Consider the following 20,894-nt stretch of genomic DNA (forward strand, 5'->3'; position numbering starts at 1 on the left):
CGGGGCATTATTGGTGAAGCTCTAATATCAAAATGACAGTAATGCTGCAGCTGCATGTCAAGATTATCACCAGTTGAAAGGATTACAGAAGGGTCCTCTTTCTCCACATGCTGTGCGCAGTATCATGAAGATTGAATCAATTGGAGAACTAGGCATTGCTCCAGGAAGAGGCCGATGACCGGTTGCACCAGAGGTGGTTGATGAAGTCACTGTTGCTATGGCAGACGACACTGAGCAATTCCCAATCATCATCAGGCACTGCGCGTGCTATGTCTTGACACACTGAACATCCCGTGATCCTCTGTGCAGAAGGTGCTTTGAACCATTCTCAAATGATATTCATATAAGGTCCATATCATACAGCAGCTTGCACCACAGGATGCACAACGGCATATTGACTTTGCTCTCCACTTTCTTGCAAGGATTGAAGTTGACGAGGGCTGGCCCTGGACAATCTTATGGGCAGACGAAGCTCATTTTTATCTGACACGTGAGTTGAACACACAGAATTGCCGAGTATGGGGATCCAGTCACTGTGCAGGAAGTTCCTCTGTATCGTGAAGTGTCACCGTATGGTATGACTTCATGGCAACATTCAACATTGGCCCATTCTTTTTTGAACAGGTTGGCACTAGATGTGCAGTGTGACTCGCCAGTGTTACTGTGACATGCTTCACCAACATGTCATGTCTGCCCTACAGGAAAGAGACATATTGAACTCAACAGTTTTCATGCAAGATGGGGCCCCACCACACATCGCTCATGAAGTTTGCTTCTCCAAAACACATTTGGAAACAATCGAATTATCAGCCAATCAGTTCCAAATGCTCGGCCGGCACGATCACCTGACCTCACTTCCTACAATTTTTGGTTGTAGGGCTACCTGAAGATAGGGTTTACTAAGGGAACATTTACACATGTGCTGATCTGAAGTGCAGCATATGAAGAGTGGTAGTCAGCTTACCTACGGACACACTTCATTCTGCTGTGCAGAACACAATCCTGTGCTTTCAAACTCTTCTGGTCACTGATGGGCACCATATTGAGCCCCTTTTGTAGCAGTAATGGTACCAGTATGTGATGGTACAATGTACCGTAGCAGCATTACAAGTGTTTCAATTGAATTGATTCTGCATTATTTCTCTTCCCCAACTCCTCAACATTAAAGCTACAAAGTTTGGTACTCGGGTGGTAATTAGTTTCCATGTTATAGTGTGTTAAATAGGGAAAGTTAATTATAACCACCCAGTACATTGAAGCATGTAAGAAAACTCTTGGGCTATTGTAGCTACACAAACAGAATCACTTTTACAGCAAAAACACTCATCAGATTGCTACACAGAAGGACGTAGAAGTCCATTTTATGTAACTATCACTTTATCTGCTATTAATAAACCCTTGACCATGCTCAACAAGCTGAACTCTGTAACCATTTTGGCACTGGCCCCATGCTTGACAAACGAGGCACTCTCGTATGCAGTCTGCCACAACAGACTGGGGCTCTACAAAATTTATTTTGATGTCTATCGGCTGTCATCCTTCCTAGTTTAAAGGTCTTCAAACAGATGTCACTGGTGTTCTGTTGTGTCAATCAGTTATTTCATTAGGCAGCAGTCATTGAATCACCTCAGCACATGTTGCCCGCAGTTGGCAATGAAACGTCAGGAGGAAGAATTTCTCCTGTTCAACCACAGCCTCTTAGCCCAGAAGTTTTAATTAATAACAACAGTGCTTATTCCAACGACTGTGGTATTCCTACTAAATTGTACAAATTAAATCCTGTCACTAATCTACAGAAAAAAAACTAGAGAGGCTTATATTCCTGAACATGAATTATACGTTGATGAACCACTGTTACTGTGGAAAGGCAATGGACACCAATGAACCGGACTTGCTTTGGTATAAAATCATTTTTTCTTGTGTTAAGCAAGTAGGGGGTATTTAAGTCACTTTACAACATACAATGTTAAGTACACTGTATTTTAGCCACAATATAGCCAACATTGTCTAGCATCTGAAGTGATTTTGTCTGTGCTTCGTGGATATTTTAACAAGGCGTATATGGTGTTTACGGACGTGTTTTATGCTAGTCTCAGCTTTTCCATTTTCTCATTTTTGAAATCAATGACTGCATTGGAACTTACAATTAATAGGACCAATGCAAACAGCTTTGAAGGAGGCAAAACTTGAGAAACAAAATGTTAAGACATTTCATACAGAGAAATTGACGGGAACTAAATGGCGAGATAAAGATATGTACTCACCTTCCAGTGTTTAGTAATGAGCTATAGCACACTGAGAAGACAGAAAAAAATAGTGTAAATGAAACCTGAAGTAATACTGAAATTAAATGAGCAGTTATTTGGCCTTAGAAAGACGTCTTAGAAAATACACGACACAATTTTGCCATTTCATGGGTGTAGAAACTGAATTTGTACCTGTTGTACAAGAAACTTTGTAGAAAATTCAGGTGACTTGACTTCTAAGTTGGTCCCATTGAAAGTTTGCTAGAAAAACGCAGTGCAGATGTCAATTCATCCTCTCAGCATAGGAAAGCTGTATGAACTTGCCACCTACAAGCCTTAACACACAAGGTGGGACAACATTTTCCGAAACATAGTCCATTCGAGAACAAGTAGGCACTTAACACAAAAATCCTACGGTTGCAGTGAGAAAGACACCAATGGGAAAGAGTAAGAAGAGAAATGTGTACTTGTGAAATGCCACGCTTTGAATTGTAGCATACAAAAACCAATTTCTACTAAATTTGTTCAAGGAAACTATATGCACTGGCTCCACCAATAAAATCCTTTCTCAGAATATGGAAACAAATACAAAATAATTTTATTTCCATGAAAACATTGTTGTGAAAAGCTTTGAACTAATCTAATTACATGCACAACAATCACTTGATCCGAAAACCTCGTGCCAAAGTGCCAAGGCACACGGGCACTGCAAGTAAGTGGCACGAGGTGAATATAATTACTGTGTAGGAATAGTTATAAACACGCTCAACTCCCCAAGTCAGCAGCCGCCAACTCTAGCTCGGCACCGGCCGCTTATCGTCACAAACAGCACTGTCAAGAGTTTAATAAAATAAAAATCAATTATTTTTCCTAAGATACCCATCAATGAAGCAGGAGCAATGGTCACCAACAAATCATTTAGGCTCCTGGTCTTTATTGGTAGCTGAGCTTTTTATGGCTGCTGGCAAAGCTGGAAAATTATTGAAGATTTACATTCCTGAACAATAGACTTATTGCTGGACCAAAGAGACAAAATCTTAACACAAATTATTCTTACTTTTAACACTGATTCCACGAACTGAGCTGTTGGCTTGAAAGAGCCATTAAAGAACAATTTTATGACCACCATATAAATTCTGAACCTGCAGTTAGTATCTTCAGATCATGTACCAAACTTTTGCAGAATGTTTTCTAGTTAATATAATAAGGAATTTGTATTACACACTTCTGGACTCTAAACTTAAGCTTGGCTTGATGAATTTCCCCAAATAATGGAACTGTATAAGGAAGTGAAGTATGATAGGTTTTTTTAATTTTTGTTAATTACATATGCCTAAATGTATCCACACTGCAAATCCTCTTAACTAAATTTATGATCAAAATGTAGCCCAAAAATATAACATTGTTGCCTCTTCTACTTGACTAATATTTTACATGTATACTGGAGAGAAGCCTCTCACGAGTTCAGAACTACTTATAGTACTTTTTCGAAGTTTAGTTTTGTTTTGTGGCGCAAAAACAGTGGTCATATGCATCCAAGTCAAAACTATAGAACTCTAAGACAGACAGCAGTTAAACGACTATACGTCAATCCCAACGGACATAATAGAAGGCAGCTAAAAGCAGGCACAGGGACAAAGGGCTAAAAAAAGACACCACACAGAAACGGAGGTACAAAACAAAAAATTAAATGGCCTTCACCATATTGCTTTCCAAGATAAAAAGTAAAGCACGGTCGATAGCCCGTGCGTTATTGGCTAATACAGCGGATAACTCCGGTGGCAAATCCAAACTGGAATATAAAAGATCACAAGATGGACAGTCCATCAGGAGGTGGCGGACAGTTAAAACTTAACTGCAATGTCTACAAAGTGGTGGGGTAGCGCCACTTAGCAAATGACGATGGCTAAAAAGGCATTGCCCAATATGCCGCTGAGTTAAAATAAGCTCCTCCAGCAGGAAGGCCAAGAGCAGGTCGTCCAAGGTGCTGGGAGAGGCTTGATAAGCAGAACCTTATTCCTGTGAGGGGAAGACCATTGGTGATGCCAAAGGGACACCACCTCCTGACAGACAACAATGCAGAGATCATCGGAGGGAATATAGGTACTTACAGGCTGAGGTACGAGGACAGCAGCCTTGGAAATTAGCATCAGCCTCGTTTCCTTGCAGACCAACATGACCAGGAACCCACAGAAACATGACTGGCTCGAAGTGCGAGCCAGTGACAGTTTTCCTGGACCCTCTGCGACAGTTTTCCTGGACCCTCTGCACTAAGGGATGGGCAGTGTTCAGCGCCAGATACTTTGAAGGATACTGAGCAAGTCTGAGCAGAGGACAATTGGAAAAGCTGTGTTGCTGGATGTACTCCGTGGCCGGATACAAGGCGAAGAGCTCGTCTGTAAGTACTGAGGAGTTTGCCGGAAGCTGATATCAAAAGACACGGGTGCCAATGACGAAGGCACACCTGACCCCACAATCAGTCAAGAGCCATCAGTGTATACAAAGGTACTATCGCGAAATTCCATGCGAAGGTCATGAAACTGAAGGCGATAGACCAAGGCTGGAGTAGTGTCAGTAGGAAGTGAATGAAAGCCAAGGTTAACATGGGCCGCTTCACGAAGCCACGGAGGTGAAGAGTTCACATCCACTAGGAAAGTAGCAGGTAGCGCGAAGTTAAGCTGCCATAGCAAGTGCCGAAAGCGGACTCCAGGAGGTAACAGAAGAGGGGGGAGCCCCATAATGACTATCAAAAGAATCAAAGAATGAGGCATTGGAGGAGTGGCCATGCATGGCGGACAAACGGCATGGATAGCTGCTGAGGAGAAAGCCATGGCGGTAGGACAGTAATAGTTCAGCAGCTTCGGCATACATACTCTCAACCAGGCTGTTGTAAAAGGCGCCCATGACCAAACGGATGCCATGATGGTGAATAGTGTTGAGACGGCCTAAGAGGGATGCGCGTCCAGACGCACAGAGAAAGCACCCATAGTCTAGTTTCGAATATACAAGGGACCGATACAAATGGAGGAGGGTGGTTCGATTAGCACCCCCAGGAATTACTATTGAGGACACGTAGGAGGCTGAGGGACTGCTTACAGCAGGCTGCCAGGTAAGACACATGGGAGGACCAAGAGAGTTTCTTATCGGGCACAAGCCCCAGAAATTTCGTAGTTTCAACGAATGGAAGGGCAAAGGCCCAAGATGTAGAGATGGTGGGAGAAACCATTTGCACCACCAGAAATTCATATAGACAGTTTTGTCAGGGGAAAAGCAAAAGCCATTGTCAATGCTCCAGGAATAAAGGCGATCAACACAGCACTGAAGAAGCCGCTCAGCGAGACAGGTCCGTGGAGAACTGCAATATATGGCAAAATCGTCAACAGAAAGAGCCGGAGAGGCCCAGTGGGAGACAGGCCATTATAGCAGGCTGTTCCAACCGAGCTCCAGGGAGCCGGAGCGCTCCGGAGCGCTCACTGCGGCAGCTCGGAGCCCGCGTGGAGGGGGAAAGCGAACTCACTGCCCCCTGGCCACATGCAGCCGCAAGTGACGCAATAATCCTTGTTCAATGACAGCTATGACTAGCCGCGGGAGCCCTGTACCTCTGTTGGAGGATACCTTTCTATTCATTGAGAAGGATTGTCGTCCGCAATGTCTTGTATGTCAAAGTATTCAATTCTGCGAAGAGGTACAATATACAACGACATTATACACGTCTTCACGCTGCGCACTACGATCAGGTAGAAGGCGTTGCACGCAGAGAACTGGTAGCCAGGCTTAAGAACGACATAGCAGGAGACGTAAGTTCAAAAACAGTTTCGTAATACGGAGGGTATCAAAACATGCAACATAGTTCGTGTTCTGTATGGCGCTTATAATTTTCAGGTGAATGAGAGCAGAGAAAACACTACTGAATCTGCACTTCGAGCAAGCTACAGGGTCGCTCACATCATTGCGACAAGTGGCAAGCCATTTTCGGTGGGACCACTCGTAAAATCGTGCATGGTAGCTGTTGCAAAATGTTTGTTTCCAATGGAGGTGCAGGCAATTGAAGGGGTTTGCCTGTCGAAGCAAACAATGTCTCGTCGAATCCTGGACATGGCAGCGGATTTAGAGACACAGCTCAGGAGAAAGGCGGAGAGCTTTGTTGCACTTTCGCTAGCACTTCACGAAAGCACCGACATATCGGACTGTGCTCAACTTGCAGTCTTTGTGCGTGGTGTCGACATGGAGCTGCAAGTAATTGAAGAACTCTTGGATGTGGTACCACTCGATTACACCGCAACAGGACATGACATTTTTGAAGCTGTTTGTGAATCAGTGGACAATATGAATTTGCTGTGGGATAAGCTCCATTCTGTAGCAACAGACGGTGCACCACAAATGATCGGGTGTCACCAAGGTTTTGCTTCTCGTTTGAAAAATAAACTCAGGGACGAATTCGGGAAAGACATTTTGACTCTTCATTGTTTTATTCACCAAGAGGCACTGTGTGTTGAAACAGTAGAGCTAGGTGGCGTAATGAAAGATGTCATGAAGTGTGTGAATTTTGTGCGGCGTCACGGTATGAATCATCGCCAATTCAAAGGATTCCTGAAAGATATCGAAGTGGAGTATGGGGATATACCTTACCACAGTACAGTTCGTTGGCTGAGTCGGGGAAAAGTTCTTGATGTTTTCTTTGCCATTCGTGAGGAAATATCCCTTTTTCTCGAAATGAAAGGGGAAGGAATGTGTTGTCTGAAAGATATAAAATGGATATCAGACCTGGCGTTCCTAGCTGATATAACTATGCATCTGAATAATTTAAATCTGTCACTGCAGGGCAAAGGGCAGCTAATCGTTGACATGCATGACCAGATCAAAGCGTTCATGGAAAAGTTACGTTTATTTGAGAGGCAGATGAGTAATGGACATTTAACGTTCTTCAGTCGTCTTGCTTCTTTAGAACTACCTGAAGGTACTACTTTCGGCGATTAGCAAGCAAAGTTAAAGCAGCTCATCACGTCGTTTGAAACACGATTCCGAGACCTCACTAGTTTGGAAATGGAACTTAAGGTGTTCAGCACTCCTTTTTCAGTTTCCCCCGATGACTTGTCACCGTCACTTCAATTGAAGATAACTGATCTGCAAAATTCAACTTTGTTGAAAGAGAGGTACTACAACACATTGGATTTGTCACGATGGTATCATTCATTACAGCAAAAAACATTTCCCAAGCTTCAGAACAATGCCGCTCAGATCATGTGCATGTTTGGATCTACGTATTGTTGTGAGCAGCTTTTCTCAGTAATGAAAAGAGTAAAAAGTAAGGAACAATCGTTTCTTCAGGACGCAACAATGAAGGCCATCCTCCGCATTAACTCTGCGAATACTTTGACGCCTGATATTTCCGATCTTATAATGAAAAGAAAATGTCAAGCTACAGAGACCCAATAAAGTTAGTATGCAATTTCTTGTAAAACAGCTGGCACATCAAAACGCTTGCCTTGCCACCTGCCTCAGCCAGCCGTGCCGCGTGTCGGCCCACTTGACTGGTTACAGCGAGCGACACGGCTCCCTGGAGCAGGGAGCGCTCCGCAGCTCACAACGGAGCCGACGAGCTGGAACAGCCTGCATTATAGGGTTAACGTTTACAGCAACAGCAAAGAGGACGACACTCAGGACGGAATCCTGAGGCACGCCGTTTTCCTGGATAAAGATGTCCGACAATGCAGAACTCACATGCACCTTGGAAACTCGGTCTTGTAAAAATGCCCGAAGAAAACAGGGCAGGCGCCCACAGAAGTTCCACATGTGAAGAGTAGGGAGGATACCAGTTCTCCAGCAGGTGTCATAGGCCTTTTCCAAATCAAAAACACAGCCAGTCACAGATTTCCACACGAAACCATTCATGACATGGGTGGACAAAGTAACGAAATGGTCAACTGCAGAACACTGCTCAAAAGGCACACTGTGCATTTGTTAGTAAATGGCAAGACTGGAGGCCCCATAGTAGCCGGGCGTGAATCATACATTCCATCACCTTGCAAACGCAGCAGGTAAGAGAGATGGGATGGTAGCTAGAAGGGAGGCTTTTGTCCTTACCAGGCTTAGGTATGGGAATGAATGGCTTCACGCCAGTGACCAGGAAATGTGCACTCGGCCCAGATGTGGTTGTACATGTTAAACAGAAAGTGCTTGTCCGCAAGAGAAAGGTGCTGCAACATCTGAATGTGGACGGCATTTGGTCCAGCGGCGGAGGATCGGGATGAACTGAGAGCATGATCTAGCTCCCTCATAGTAAAGGCACCATTGTAGCACTCATGATTCAGAGAGAAGAAGAGAAGGGTATCGCCCAAGCCTCCTCCACTAGTTTCCAATGGAGGAGTGCAGAGTGATAGTTGGAAGAGCTCAATACATCCGCAAAATGGCGGCCCAAGGTGTTGGAGATAGCAAATAGGGTCCACGATGACATCAGAGACTGTCAGGCCGAAAATTGGGGAATGGATCTTGGTTCCAGAGAGCTGTCAGAGGCTGACCCACATTACAGAGGAAGGAGTGGAACTGTTAAAAGAACTAGTGAATGAAAGCCAGCTAGCTCTTTTGCTATCCCGAAGAACGCAACAACACTTTGCACGCGTCTGTTTATAATGAATGCAGTTGGCCAGCGTAGGATGGCAGTTAAAAATGCAGAGAGCATGTCTCAGTGCGCGAACTACATCGCAGCATGCCTCAGTCCACCAAGGGGCTGGGAAACGACATGGCAAAGAGGAAGTGCGGGGGATGGAACGTTCTGTAGCAGTAAGGATAACATTTGTGAGATATTTGACCCTGTCATCACAACTGGGGAAATATTGTACTTTGAAGGTTGTCAGGGAAGAGTAAAGCTGCCAGTCAGCCTTAGGAAATGCACGTGGATGGGTAGTAGTAGTCAGATGGACAGCACACGGGAAATGGTCGCTCAAGTAGGTGTCAGAAAGAATGGACCATTCCAGACGACAGGCAAGCTGGGCAGTGCAGAAGAATAGGTCCAAATGGGAATAGGTGTGCGAGGAGTGGGTGCCCCAGTATCAAGGCAGAAGACGCAAAGTTGGTTAAGAAGGTCAGCCAAGAGGGCACCTCTCAGAGGTCCTGAAAGAGCCCTAAGGAGGATGATTCACATTAAAGTCACCAAGTAGCAAAAATGGGGGAGGTAGCTGCCCAATAAGTTGAAGGAAGTCTGCCTTGGTGACAGAATGATGGAGGGACATATATGGTACAGAGGGAAACAGTGAGGTGGGGAAGGAAAAGGCAAACTGCAGAAGCTTGGAGATTGGTAGTCAGGGAGATGGGCTGACTATGAATGTCATCCGGTATGAGCAGCATGATGCCCCCCATGACAGGAAATGCCGACCTCAGGGGGGGGGGGGGGGGGGAGGTCAAAACGGTAAGAAATGTGGAAGCTCAGAGCTGTCGTGAGGGTGCAATTTCATTTCCTGAAGGCAGAGTACAGGGGGACGCTGTGACGCTAAAATAAACCGTAATTTCTCTTTGTGGGACCAAAGGCCACGATTGTTCCATTGGAGGAGAGTCATGACGAAGAGACAGGGGTGTCATCTCGGTGGCTGCCAAGTGACAGCTGGGGAAGAGGCGCTACTACAGGGCACAGAAGGAGGATGCTGCTCCATGGGGTCCACAGAACCATCAGCTTTCTCGTCCTGTCGGTCTGTGGATTTCAACGCCAAAAAACGGTTGTTGGTGTGCGCCGGCGACACGGAGGCTGGCCGAGCTAAGGTATCACATGCCAACACCATTGAAGACGATCTTCGAGGTCGTGAAGGAGAAGACTGTTTGCTTTTGGTGGACTACTTCGAGCCTTTCTGGTTAGACTAGGGTGTTTGGCCAGAGGGACAAAGGAAGTCTTCACGGGAGTACTCCTCCTGCCCTTTCCAGCCTGCCAGTTGTGTAGCTGATGGTTTCGCCCCTTGAGGTGAGAGTTTGATGGCTTGTTGCACAACTGGACGGGGATGGCGATATGATCTTGACACTGGGCGACTTCACAATCTCAGAGCTGAATTGGAGATTGAATGTCTGCGTCGCCATGTCCACAGAGTGAGGGGTAACAAGAACAGAACTACAAGTACAAGACAGGAGAATGCAGAGTTTGCGACTTGCCAGCAACTGGATAAGGCACCTTTTCCTTTACCTGGATGTCTTGAACAGCCCACTCATCAAGATACACTGGAAACTCCAGAGAGGAGGCAGCATGGCCGCCATTGCAGTTGATACTGCGGAGAGAAGGAGGTGGAAAATCACCGTCGTGTGCATCCCTACCACAGGTGACATTTGGCAGTGTGTTGACAAGACTGTTGTTGAAATGACACCGGTAGCAGTGCATCGGGTTCAGAATATATGGCCGAACGGTGCAAATTTCATAGCATACCTTGAGCTTGGACGGAAGCACCACTCGATCACAGGTGATTAAGAGAGTGCAGGTGGGCATTAAGGACAAATCTACCTTTTTCATTACACGATGAACGGCAATGACACCATGATCAGAGAGATAAGGTGGTATTTCGGCTTCGGTTAGACCGTCAAGCAGCCTGGTGTAAATTATACCACGGGAAGAATTCAAAGTGCTATGGGCTTCGACATGAACAGGGCAATCATGGAGAAGCAAAGCAGCAAGCAGTTGTGCTTGATAATCAGAAATGGTCTCCAAAAGCGAAGTGCCACTCCGTAAACGAGAGGATTTCACAGGGCCAGCAACTGCATCTACACCTTTCTGAATAATAAATGGATTGGCCATGGCAAAGGACTGACTGTCTTCAGCACATGAGATGAGGAACCGTGGTGCTGCGGGAAGAGTCTTCGAATCATCAACCCCATTGCATTTATGTTTTGTAGACTTTGAGTGGGAAGGTGACTGACTCATCGCTTGGAAATACCCATGATTGCCACCATCTCCGATGGCGTGCTCTTTCTTCCAACTGGGGGCCTCCTTCACAAGGGGACGCACCCGCCTTAGATGACTGTTCCCACCTCAGGTCACTCCTCCCAAACACCTGATAGAGGGACCAATCGGCAATTTGGGAAGGTTACAGCTCAGGCAATCACCCCTCCCTGGGTCTGGCCTGTACCAGGGGGTACGTGCGAACCCTACCTGTCGACCTAGGGCTGGGATTTACACATTACTCAGTCACATGTTACATGTCAGACACATGGGTCGGCCTTCAGGAGTGCACACGGAGGAAGAAGAGAAAGAGGAACCTCAAATGCCGAAGTGGAGCAGCAAGAGAAGGGAAACAGAGAAAGGAAAAGGGAGCGAAAAACAAACGGGAGGCTGTCACACATCAGTGACAGACTGCAGAACATTCCCAATAATACCCCAGACATGTTCCCCAAGGGAGGGGAAAAAGAATAGCGAGAGGATAGACATGCAGCATGGAAGGAAAAACTGCTGCAAAGGCTGGGGCCCCACAGTAGCCAAGCAGGAACCCGCCAAAGAGTGGTGAGCCCCCAGGGGGGGGTGGGGGGGTCAAAGTTTAGTGACGAAGAATTGGCTAGCAACCATTTATTTATGTCTATGAAAATATCAACAAAAATGTTTGACTTTAGTCAGCAGATCACTTTTCTTTATTTTCAAAGCACCAGTTTATGCCAGCAGCCCATCTTCAGATCATCTGTTACAGTTACGAAGTAAGCTGTCACGACAGACATGCAAGTTCACCGTCATGTGAGATGTGACAATGAAACTGCACTTCTGTAGCAACAAATTACTAACCACAACAAATGATTTGAGATGGGCAGCTGGCCCAAAACCTGTTAATTGGTAATAAAGAAAAGCAATTTGTAGACTGAAATAAAAAATCTGTGTGCCAATAAAGATCGTGGACAATCCCAAATAACAAACATATCTAACAAATTAAGCCATAAAGCAGTGCAGTAGTGCTATGTGTCCACAGTAGGTATTCTTACCACGGATCATCCTCTTGCTCCCAACTATCAAGCTCCTTGTTGCACAGGAAACACTTCACCACATCCGAATTTCTTGGTCCACAGAAGTAAAATCCAGCTTCTGCCAACTGAATAGAGAAGAACATTTTTGCTCATTGATCTTTCGAAGTTTTCTTATATTGAAGTATTCTACCTTTACAATGTTAGTAACAGTTACCAACAATAGTGAAATGAAAGAGTAATTGCAATTCCAATTAGTATGTGATGACTTTTTCCATACATGCAAACATTTTCCACTAATTACCTAAGGAACTGATTGTTCATAAACATCCTAATGTGAACAAAGGTATTGTATACTTTCTTTATATGTCTGCAACATTTGAGATCTGGGCAGAATTTTTAGCAGAATCTGGAAACTGGTTTCCAAGTGCAGGCACTGTTAATGTCCACTCACTTGATTACAGTATCTACCATTTCTCCAACACAATCACTTGCTCCCTCTTCACTAACACTCATGTTTCGAATTTTGCACATAGGTAAATCTGTTTACCACTTATTTATTGCTTAATATCGCTGAAGGTAGATGTAGATATAAAGTATGTTTACAGATTTACTACTGGTGTTAAGTTTTGTGCATTCAAAAAATGACACTGTCATTATGCACACAACTGTTCCATGCATGTCTTTATGACATTACCTTCCTCATACTGAAGAACTTATAGTGGAATACGTTAGTAGCTGCAACAAACTTCCCCTGCAAACTTCTGAACAGCTGTTACACCATAGCATTGAAATAATAACCAATTAAAATGAATTGCTGACGACTCATCCAAGCACATTAAAAATATCAAATAACTCAATATAACCCAGTCAGTAACCACAAAAAAAACTAAGAGTGCTATGGGACAACATGCTTTTAAATGTCAATGCTCTCATTTTCAGGCAATTGGAGTAGCTGAGAGCAAGGATGACAGGTAAGGAAGAGGTGCGGGAGTTGAAAAGGACAGCAGAGACTGAACAATGATTATATATATATATATTGGAGGGGGGGGGGGGGCACTTGAGCGAGTGTATACCTGTCCCTTTTTCCACCAAGGTAAGTCTTTCCGCTCCCGGGATTGAAATGACTCTTTACCCTCTCCCTTAAAACCCACATCCTTTCGTCTTTCCCTCTCCTTCCCTCTTTCCTGATGAAGCAACCGTGGGTTGCGAAAGCTTGAAATTTGTGTGTGTGTTTGTTATTGTCTCTATCAACATACCAACGTTTTTGTTTGGTAAGTTACAGAATCTTTGTTTTTAGATATATTTATTCCTACGTGGAATGTTTCCCTCTAAACATTAAGTGTTTAGGGCAATGTGACAGAGAAAAGCAGAAAGAAAGATTAGGGTTCAACATCATAACAAATATGTCACCACAGTCTGACCACAAGCTTGGATTGAAAGAGGGTTGCCGCACCACCACCTTTAGTTTCAGTGGCTAGTGGAATGCCCTCAAAGACTTTGGGCTCTATTTTGAAGCCAGATATTCCACTCCCACATCCAATTCCACCAAAGACCAAGTTAAAAACACAAAGTTACATCCTCATCAACAGTAAAAAAAATTGTGTGTGTGTGTGTGTGTGTGTGTGTGTGTGTGTGTGTGTGTGTGTGTGTGTGTGAGAGAGAGAGAGAGAGAGAGAGAGAGAGAGAGAGAGAGAGAGAGAGAGAGAGAGAGGAGAGGGAGTGTTGAAATGATAGAAGTAAGAAGGAAATAAGGACCCCCAGGACCCAGTATGAGGTAGGAAACACCCCTTTGACAGCCAACCAGCCTGACCTGAGTATAGCCTGTCTGGCTGTCCTTTTATCCTCAGCTAACATTGAGGATACATTGACCATAAGGCACTGCATTCAGACTGCTGGATATGAGCCACTATCAGTGAATGTCAGTCACTGCATAGGATTAAGCCATAATTCACATATGTATTACTAATATGAAGCCAGCCAAAGATAGTGGACTCTCTCTAACAACTGAGAGGAAGAACTGAACACAGCACTGACAAACACTTTGTGCGAGGGACACAGAACCTAACATTTCCTGCTTGGAAGTCAGCGTCCACAGGGTGTATACGTAGACAAGAAGAAAAGTTTCCAAATTTCCTTATTACAAAATACTTTCCGAGGTGAAAATGAACCATACCCCAGATCAAAGTACATTTTTCCCATGTTAAGTGGCATACTTTCCCTTGGAGCTGTAAAACGTTTCAATCCTTTGAATGGTTTAAGATTTATCCATCAGCGAGGAACTTCCCGACACTAGGAAACGAAACCCAGAAAAAACAACACATTTAGGAAAGACTTAATGGGTGGAAAGAGGTGCACTGCATATTTTGGTATTATGGAAGTATAAATACAAACTCCACCAAATATAGCACAGTAGCTTCCAAATCACGGAAATCAACATTGTGATGTGCTTTCATCAGCCAGTCTTAGCTCACATCACATGATATTGGAAGTCACTGACAGCATATAAATAGGGCATAGGACAAGTGACGTTAGCCAATTGTGATGTGACTTATGCAGTATGAACACACAAATGGAAAAGTTAATGGTTTAAATTAAAATGCTTACAGTACAGCTACAAGAAAAGCTGAACTTTCACATATAACACTGATCATCAAAAATTTCTACAGCTTTCTCCGAGGGTTTGGTTAGGCATGATCCTACAAGCCCAACTTAAATTGCAGCAGCTGAATATTCCTGACAGTCACAATTATAAATTTCACTTCCGTGCAACATTTTGTGGGGTACCTGCCTGAATACATGTTCCGTCAACCACTTTGACTTTTCTATAGAAAAGCCAATTACATGTCAAATTGCCGAAGAACTCACCTCACTTCTTTTTTCTGAAGGATAATTATACTTGTTGCTACTGTTACTGCACAATTTGTAATCTAAGAAAGAACTAAAATAAATATGGGAATTGCTTAAGATGTATCAAACACATATGTGCTAGTAAAATTTTAAATACCAATGTAAATAGCTGGTCTTTGAGACTGAAATTTTTCTAAGTGGCTCATCGTCAAAGTATTAAGTTCTGAATTACAGTCAAATGCCCCATGATTTAAGAAATTCATCACACATTCTCATATGTAATGTAATTCATCTTGCATAAAATGACATTTACTTTGAAAGTAACATTTCTCACACCCCACCCACAATATCTTCATGCAACCTGTTACAAATGTAAACACAGTGCAACTGAGATTTTATATTTTTCACCATTCTACACCATAAATTCGTAACCGCTGTGAATAACGCAAGATCAATGCTAAAAGTTCCCGGTTTTCACATTTCTTCCTAGTAAGATTTATTCAATTCTACGTTCTCGCTCAACGTCTCGCTTGACTTCATCCCGTTTTCTTCCTATTGACATTTGATTTGACTAAACGAATTATAAATGGTAAAAAAGACAGACAGTTTGCACTGTGGGTGGTGGGAGATTAAGGGAATATTTTGGACCATCATTGAGAGGGGAAACTTGAGTGAGGAAATGCTGATGTAATCCACTATAGGCATTGCCAACGCAAATTGCAACATTTAGCTTCACCAGGCAATGATGGGTTGACTACGTTTCACACTACTTTTTGTAAGAACTGACAACCATAATGTGGTGACACTGTGAGGATGACAAGAATGAGCCAATCAATTTGTCCTTCACTATAACATCAAGTTGATGTTTACGGACGTGTCAGTGGCAGGAAACTCTAGGTCGTAGCAAGAACTTTTTAGGGTAATATGTTGGCAGTAGCAGAATATGCGAAATATTTGTGACAAGGAAGAATATGAATGTTCAGCTCGTTTCACTTCAAGTGTCATGTTCCTGCCTAACCACACACTCTGAAATTGCCGCATATTTGGAAATATACAGCGAAGTATTTGTGACAAAGAACCATATGAATTTTACTGCTCCTCGTTTCACTCACAGGAATGTATATTGTCCTCTTAGGTTTCTGTCTAACCTAACACTCGAATCACCACACATTCGGAAATAAACAGGCCAATGTTTATTTCATCCTTCATTCTCTAACCAGACAAATGTTTAACATCAAATATCGCAGAACATATTGTATTACAATCTTAACACTAAGTTGGAGAAAAATAATGGCATGCAGCGAGTTACTAACCTATAACCTCGAAATCAGCTAACCATGACATCCATTATACTATTGATTTCTGTTCTGAATTTTGTATTATGCGTAATTTATCATAAAATCTCTAAGCGTTACACCACTGATGCTTTACTGGCATTTAACGGTAAGTGTGGCGTATTTGCGATATATTTTCAATGCACTGTTGCTTTGAAGTGGCATGCTGCGCGCGCGCGCCCACACACACACACACACACACACACACACACACACACACACACACACAACGAATGGCGTGAATAATCGAAATGCACACAGTTCAAACAGGGATTGTTCACAAGCGCAAACTATAGTCTAAAGAAGCCCACTAGTAATGCCACAGCTGCAAAAAGTACTCTGAAGCTGTGTGCATGCTGCCACTGAAAACACGTTTCTGTCTGAAACATTATTTCCTGAAGTGTATCACACCCATTTCCGACTGTTTCTTATCTCTGTTTCTGTCCACACTAGCAGTAAACCTTTCACAGTGTATTCGCATTGTTTGCAACACTATTTTTTGCATTGTTTTCATATTGTCTGCCACGTCATGTCTAGAGACAAGGAAACTGTAATATCTGTTGCTGCGTTATTAATATTTGAACGTTCACAGAAACACAAAGACATTGCCGTTGTTTATACTTTATTTATTTATCTATCACTACTTGTGACCTGAAGGCTATAAGATCCTTCAGTGTTTGTCAGTTTTACTGAATAAGGTTGTATTTATCAAAGAATTTTGTAATTGGTTTTAAAACTATGATATTATTTTGACTAAGAGTTTGTACAGCAGTTGGTAATGGTTGATAAAATCTGATTAGTTGTACAAAATTGATTTGTTGGTTTGGAAACAGTTGTCTTTGGTGAGGGAAAATATAATGTAGAGTAACTAGTGGTGAAAACTTGCTACATATGGGAACTGTGTATGGGACAGTGTTCTAGTTTCTAAGTCATTCCATGTCAAATCACGTAGGTCACATCACCCATCATCTCAAATTTTCATGAAACTTTGCGCATTTGCTTATATTTGTAACATAAGAACTTGTGTAAAATCTTTTAGCTCTCAGATAAACTGTTTTTTATATTGAATTGTAAATGTAGTGATATTCTGATAACGGGGCTCTAAGAATGTCAATGCAAAATGGTACCAATCTTCATAAATGCCCGTAACTCAGGTGTTTATGAAGCTTTTGATTTAGGGCTTTTTTTTGTAAGTTAAGAGAAGCAGATACTTAAGAGAATTATTTGCAGTGAAGTTACAAAGAACAGTACAAACAAATTTAATGCGTGTCAGTTTCCAGTTCCCAGATAAAGCAAAGACATGTCGAAATGTGCTTCTATCACATTTCTCCAACCTGGGGGGGAACTTATAATTGGTCTTAAATAATTCCCAAAACACACTGTAATAAAATAAAATTATTAATGGGTTTTCTGTGAATGAACACACACACAAGTCTGAAATCTCAATACTTTGGGTTGTGATGATGAAAATTCTAAATAAGATCATCCATACCTGACACCCACTGCTTCAGATTGCCATGAAACTTTTTCTACTTGTTACTTTCTGCATGGCAATAGTCAGTGCAAAATTTCTCATAGTTCATGTAGTTTGAGGGTGGAAATGGACATTTTTTTTTACACACGTAAATGCCACAAGTGATGTTTGTCATTTGGATTATATTTCTTCAAACAAAAATAACAATAACAGAAAGTATCATTTTCTACACATCACTGTCATTTTTCCCCAGATGTCACAGAAGGCATGTATCTTTATTGGAAAAAAATTAATAGCTATTCTTGACTTACGGGAATATATAAAATCAACTTAAGCAGTTGTGGTCGAAACAATGATTTTTAAATATGTAAAACACTTTCTGATAGTTGATACAAGATTTATTTTTATTGAAACATTATTTAAAAAAGAAACACCACAAGTTTTGATAGATATTGGATATTCATTTAACATATAACACATCATTGTTCAGAAGATCATTCAAATCAGATTATGTAAACTGACAACCTATAGTACAGCTGCCTTACAAAAGTACAGAGCCAAAAATTGTAAATTTAATTGAAACATTTTCGTAACATGGGTTAACTTTATTTAGGGTGCATCATCTGCTAGTTGAAGACTAACTCTTCTCAATAGACATCTTATAGTTCCTCCCAACCATCGCACGCAGATTTATCATGGCTAGTAGCAGCATAACAGAAATATCTGTTTTTGTGCCCATACAAATTTTTAAAGCTTTTTCTATTCTTATATTGAGCAAAACATCAATCAGTGAAATAATGCACTTTCTTCACTTGTGGGTAATGCTCTGCCAGCCACTTAACCATTTCCTTCTGCACAGCATTTACAAATCCTACGTCATGTTCCATATCACTTAAAGCAGTGGTTCACTACTACAAATTTACTTTCGTTGTGTACCACAAACACACACAGGATGAATTATACAGCTGATTCTTGTCTAGTGGTAACTCAATTTCATTTCGAATTACGAAACTGTAGTTTTCAGCAAAGTCAATTATAACAACTGCTCTTTCTGGGTTAGATTTTGTTTCAATTTTTTCAATGATTTTGACTGACAGATAAATGAGTGTGGTTTTTAAGTCCCTGTAATTTTGTTAAGAAATCTATGCATTCACCAACAGTTGCACACTGCTTCACCAATTCTGCCTGATCTGTGTTTATCCACTGGCTGAACTGTTTCATCATCAGCATCTTTGTAAGCTAATTTGTTTTAGTAATTCTGACAGTTTGTCATCACAGTGATTAAGCATGCAGTATTAGTTTTCACAGTCACACAAAAACTATTCTTGATTTGAAACTTCATTGATGCACTGTCCTCTCAATGCCAACTAGTGTGCACAATGCAGACTGTGTGTTTATAACAGTGTTCATGCATCAATCATATCTGTACATGCAATGCTTTGGAAAATATAGAGCTTTTAAAGTGAATACAGTAGCTCTTTATAAAATGATGTCTAAAAATTAACTCTCCTTGGTATACAGTTATTCTAGTACACCCAAGTTCTAACTGTTAGATCAAAGTGTGGGATTCAAATCATGATAAACAATTCATGTCTTTTTTGGGTTTCACAAAATCTGTGATTTTTGAGTGCAGGTATCTGACAAATTACAAAAAGGAATGAAACCAAATCTATACTATCCACAAATAAAAAGAAAACACTATTTCCTTAATGCAGCCAAGAACTTTTACATATACACGTAAAGTAGTACACACTGACATTGAATACATAAATTTAAGAATACACAATTTAAAAATATACTGATTTAAGAAATATCACCTTCTTTGCAGAGCAGTTTGCATTGTCTGGAAACTTCCATTTCTTAAAAGTTTGCAACCGATCCTTTAAATTTAGCATGGGAATGCCAACATCCAACACAACCTCCTGAAATAAAGCAGTATATAATGAATATCTCATATAGCATTTCTAGTTACAAGGTTGCCACAAGTTCCCCAAGCAAAATTCCCTAATTCCCAGACAAGTTTTAGCATTTCTCTTTGAAAACTTAAGATATCAAGGGTAAGTAAAGACATAAGGGTCATTCCATGTTAAAGAGACTTGTGACAAAAAAATTAAAATGACAATATTACAAATATAACCTTAAAAATGCCAAGTTAAAAGTACATTTGTTCATTGCAAAATAATCATGAATATGAAAAAACTAAATTTCTACCTTCACTAAGCGTTTAAAGTGCACTACTCTATGGCACCACAGAGAGGTATGTTTTATGCTATTTCCAGATGAGTATTAGTTGTCTTATCTATGGCTGATTGTTCTATTGTTGCAAAGAATATTAAAGTCAACATTGTTACAGCTCATAATAATTCGTTTTGTTGAAGTAAGCTAATTGCATTTCTTTATTTTGTTAGTTTTATAACAGATATGCAGCTTGTAACACCCGTAACAAAAAAGATACAAAAGTTTAATTTTTAATCTAGTAAATTTGTTCTGTACAATACCTTTCTGTACAAGTGAGGTTATGCACATGTTTTACAATATCATACCATTACATGGCATTTTGAAATCTTATTTAACACTCTTAGAGCTGTTACAGGTGTTACTAATTTTTGTTTCGGGTGTTACTTAACACATGTGTAACACCCATAACTTGAATTGGAAGGTTTAATGCCACCTTCATCTTTAGTAGGCCTAGGCCCTACATTTAAATTATAACCAAAGGGTATTATTATGAATGAAAAAAGTTTTTTAACTATGTTTATTACATATGAAAACAGTTTTAAGCAAGAAAACTAAAATTTTTATTCCTCTGCATACATTTGTTTAAGCACTATACCTACATTATAAACGTTAATTAGAGCAATAACCTGACTCCACTGATATTCTCCTAAAAAGCTAATTAAGCCCAAAATTCTTTAGATTACATATAGTTTATGTTTTCCATTCTAACTTTTCCAAGAACAACAATATTTCTAACCTTAGTTTTAAATTTTATATAGGCCCATTAAACTGCTTATTGAGGCAAATTCTACTCATTCATAAGAGCCTATGTTTAACAATGTACTGTGCTGGGCAGTT

At 41.4% G+C, this 20,894-nt stretch overlaps 1 protein-coding gene across 3 annotated transcripts in view; it reads right to left on the reverse strand.

The window, feature by feature from the left end:
- LOC124619719 (baculoviral IAP repeat-containing protein 5.2-B-like) overlaps positions 1-20,894 on the reverse strand; it is a 49,517-nt gene that overhangs the window by 21,520 nt on the left and 7,103 nt on the right. For all 3 annotated transcript variants that reach the window (XM_047146281.1, XM_047146282.1, XM_047146280.1), the window contains exons 2-3: positions 19,637-19,741; positions 12,183-12,289 (exon numbers count right to left, since the gene is read on the reverse strand). In XM_047146281.1, the coding sequence (XP_047002237.1) occupies positions 12,183-12,289; positions 19,637-19,741 (212 nt within the window). The remainder of the gene's footprint in view (positions 1-12,182; positions 12,290-19,636; positions 19,742-20,894) is intronic.

The sequence above is a fragment of the Schistocerca americana genome, chromosome 6, assembly GCF_021461395.2.
Source record: "Schistocerca americana isolate TAMUIC-IGC-003095 chromosome 6, iqSchAmer2.1, whole genome shotgun sequence".
NCBI lineage: Eukaryota > Metazoa > Arthropoda > Insecta > Orthoptera > Acrididae > Schistocerca > Schistocerca americana.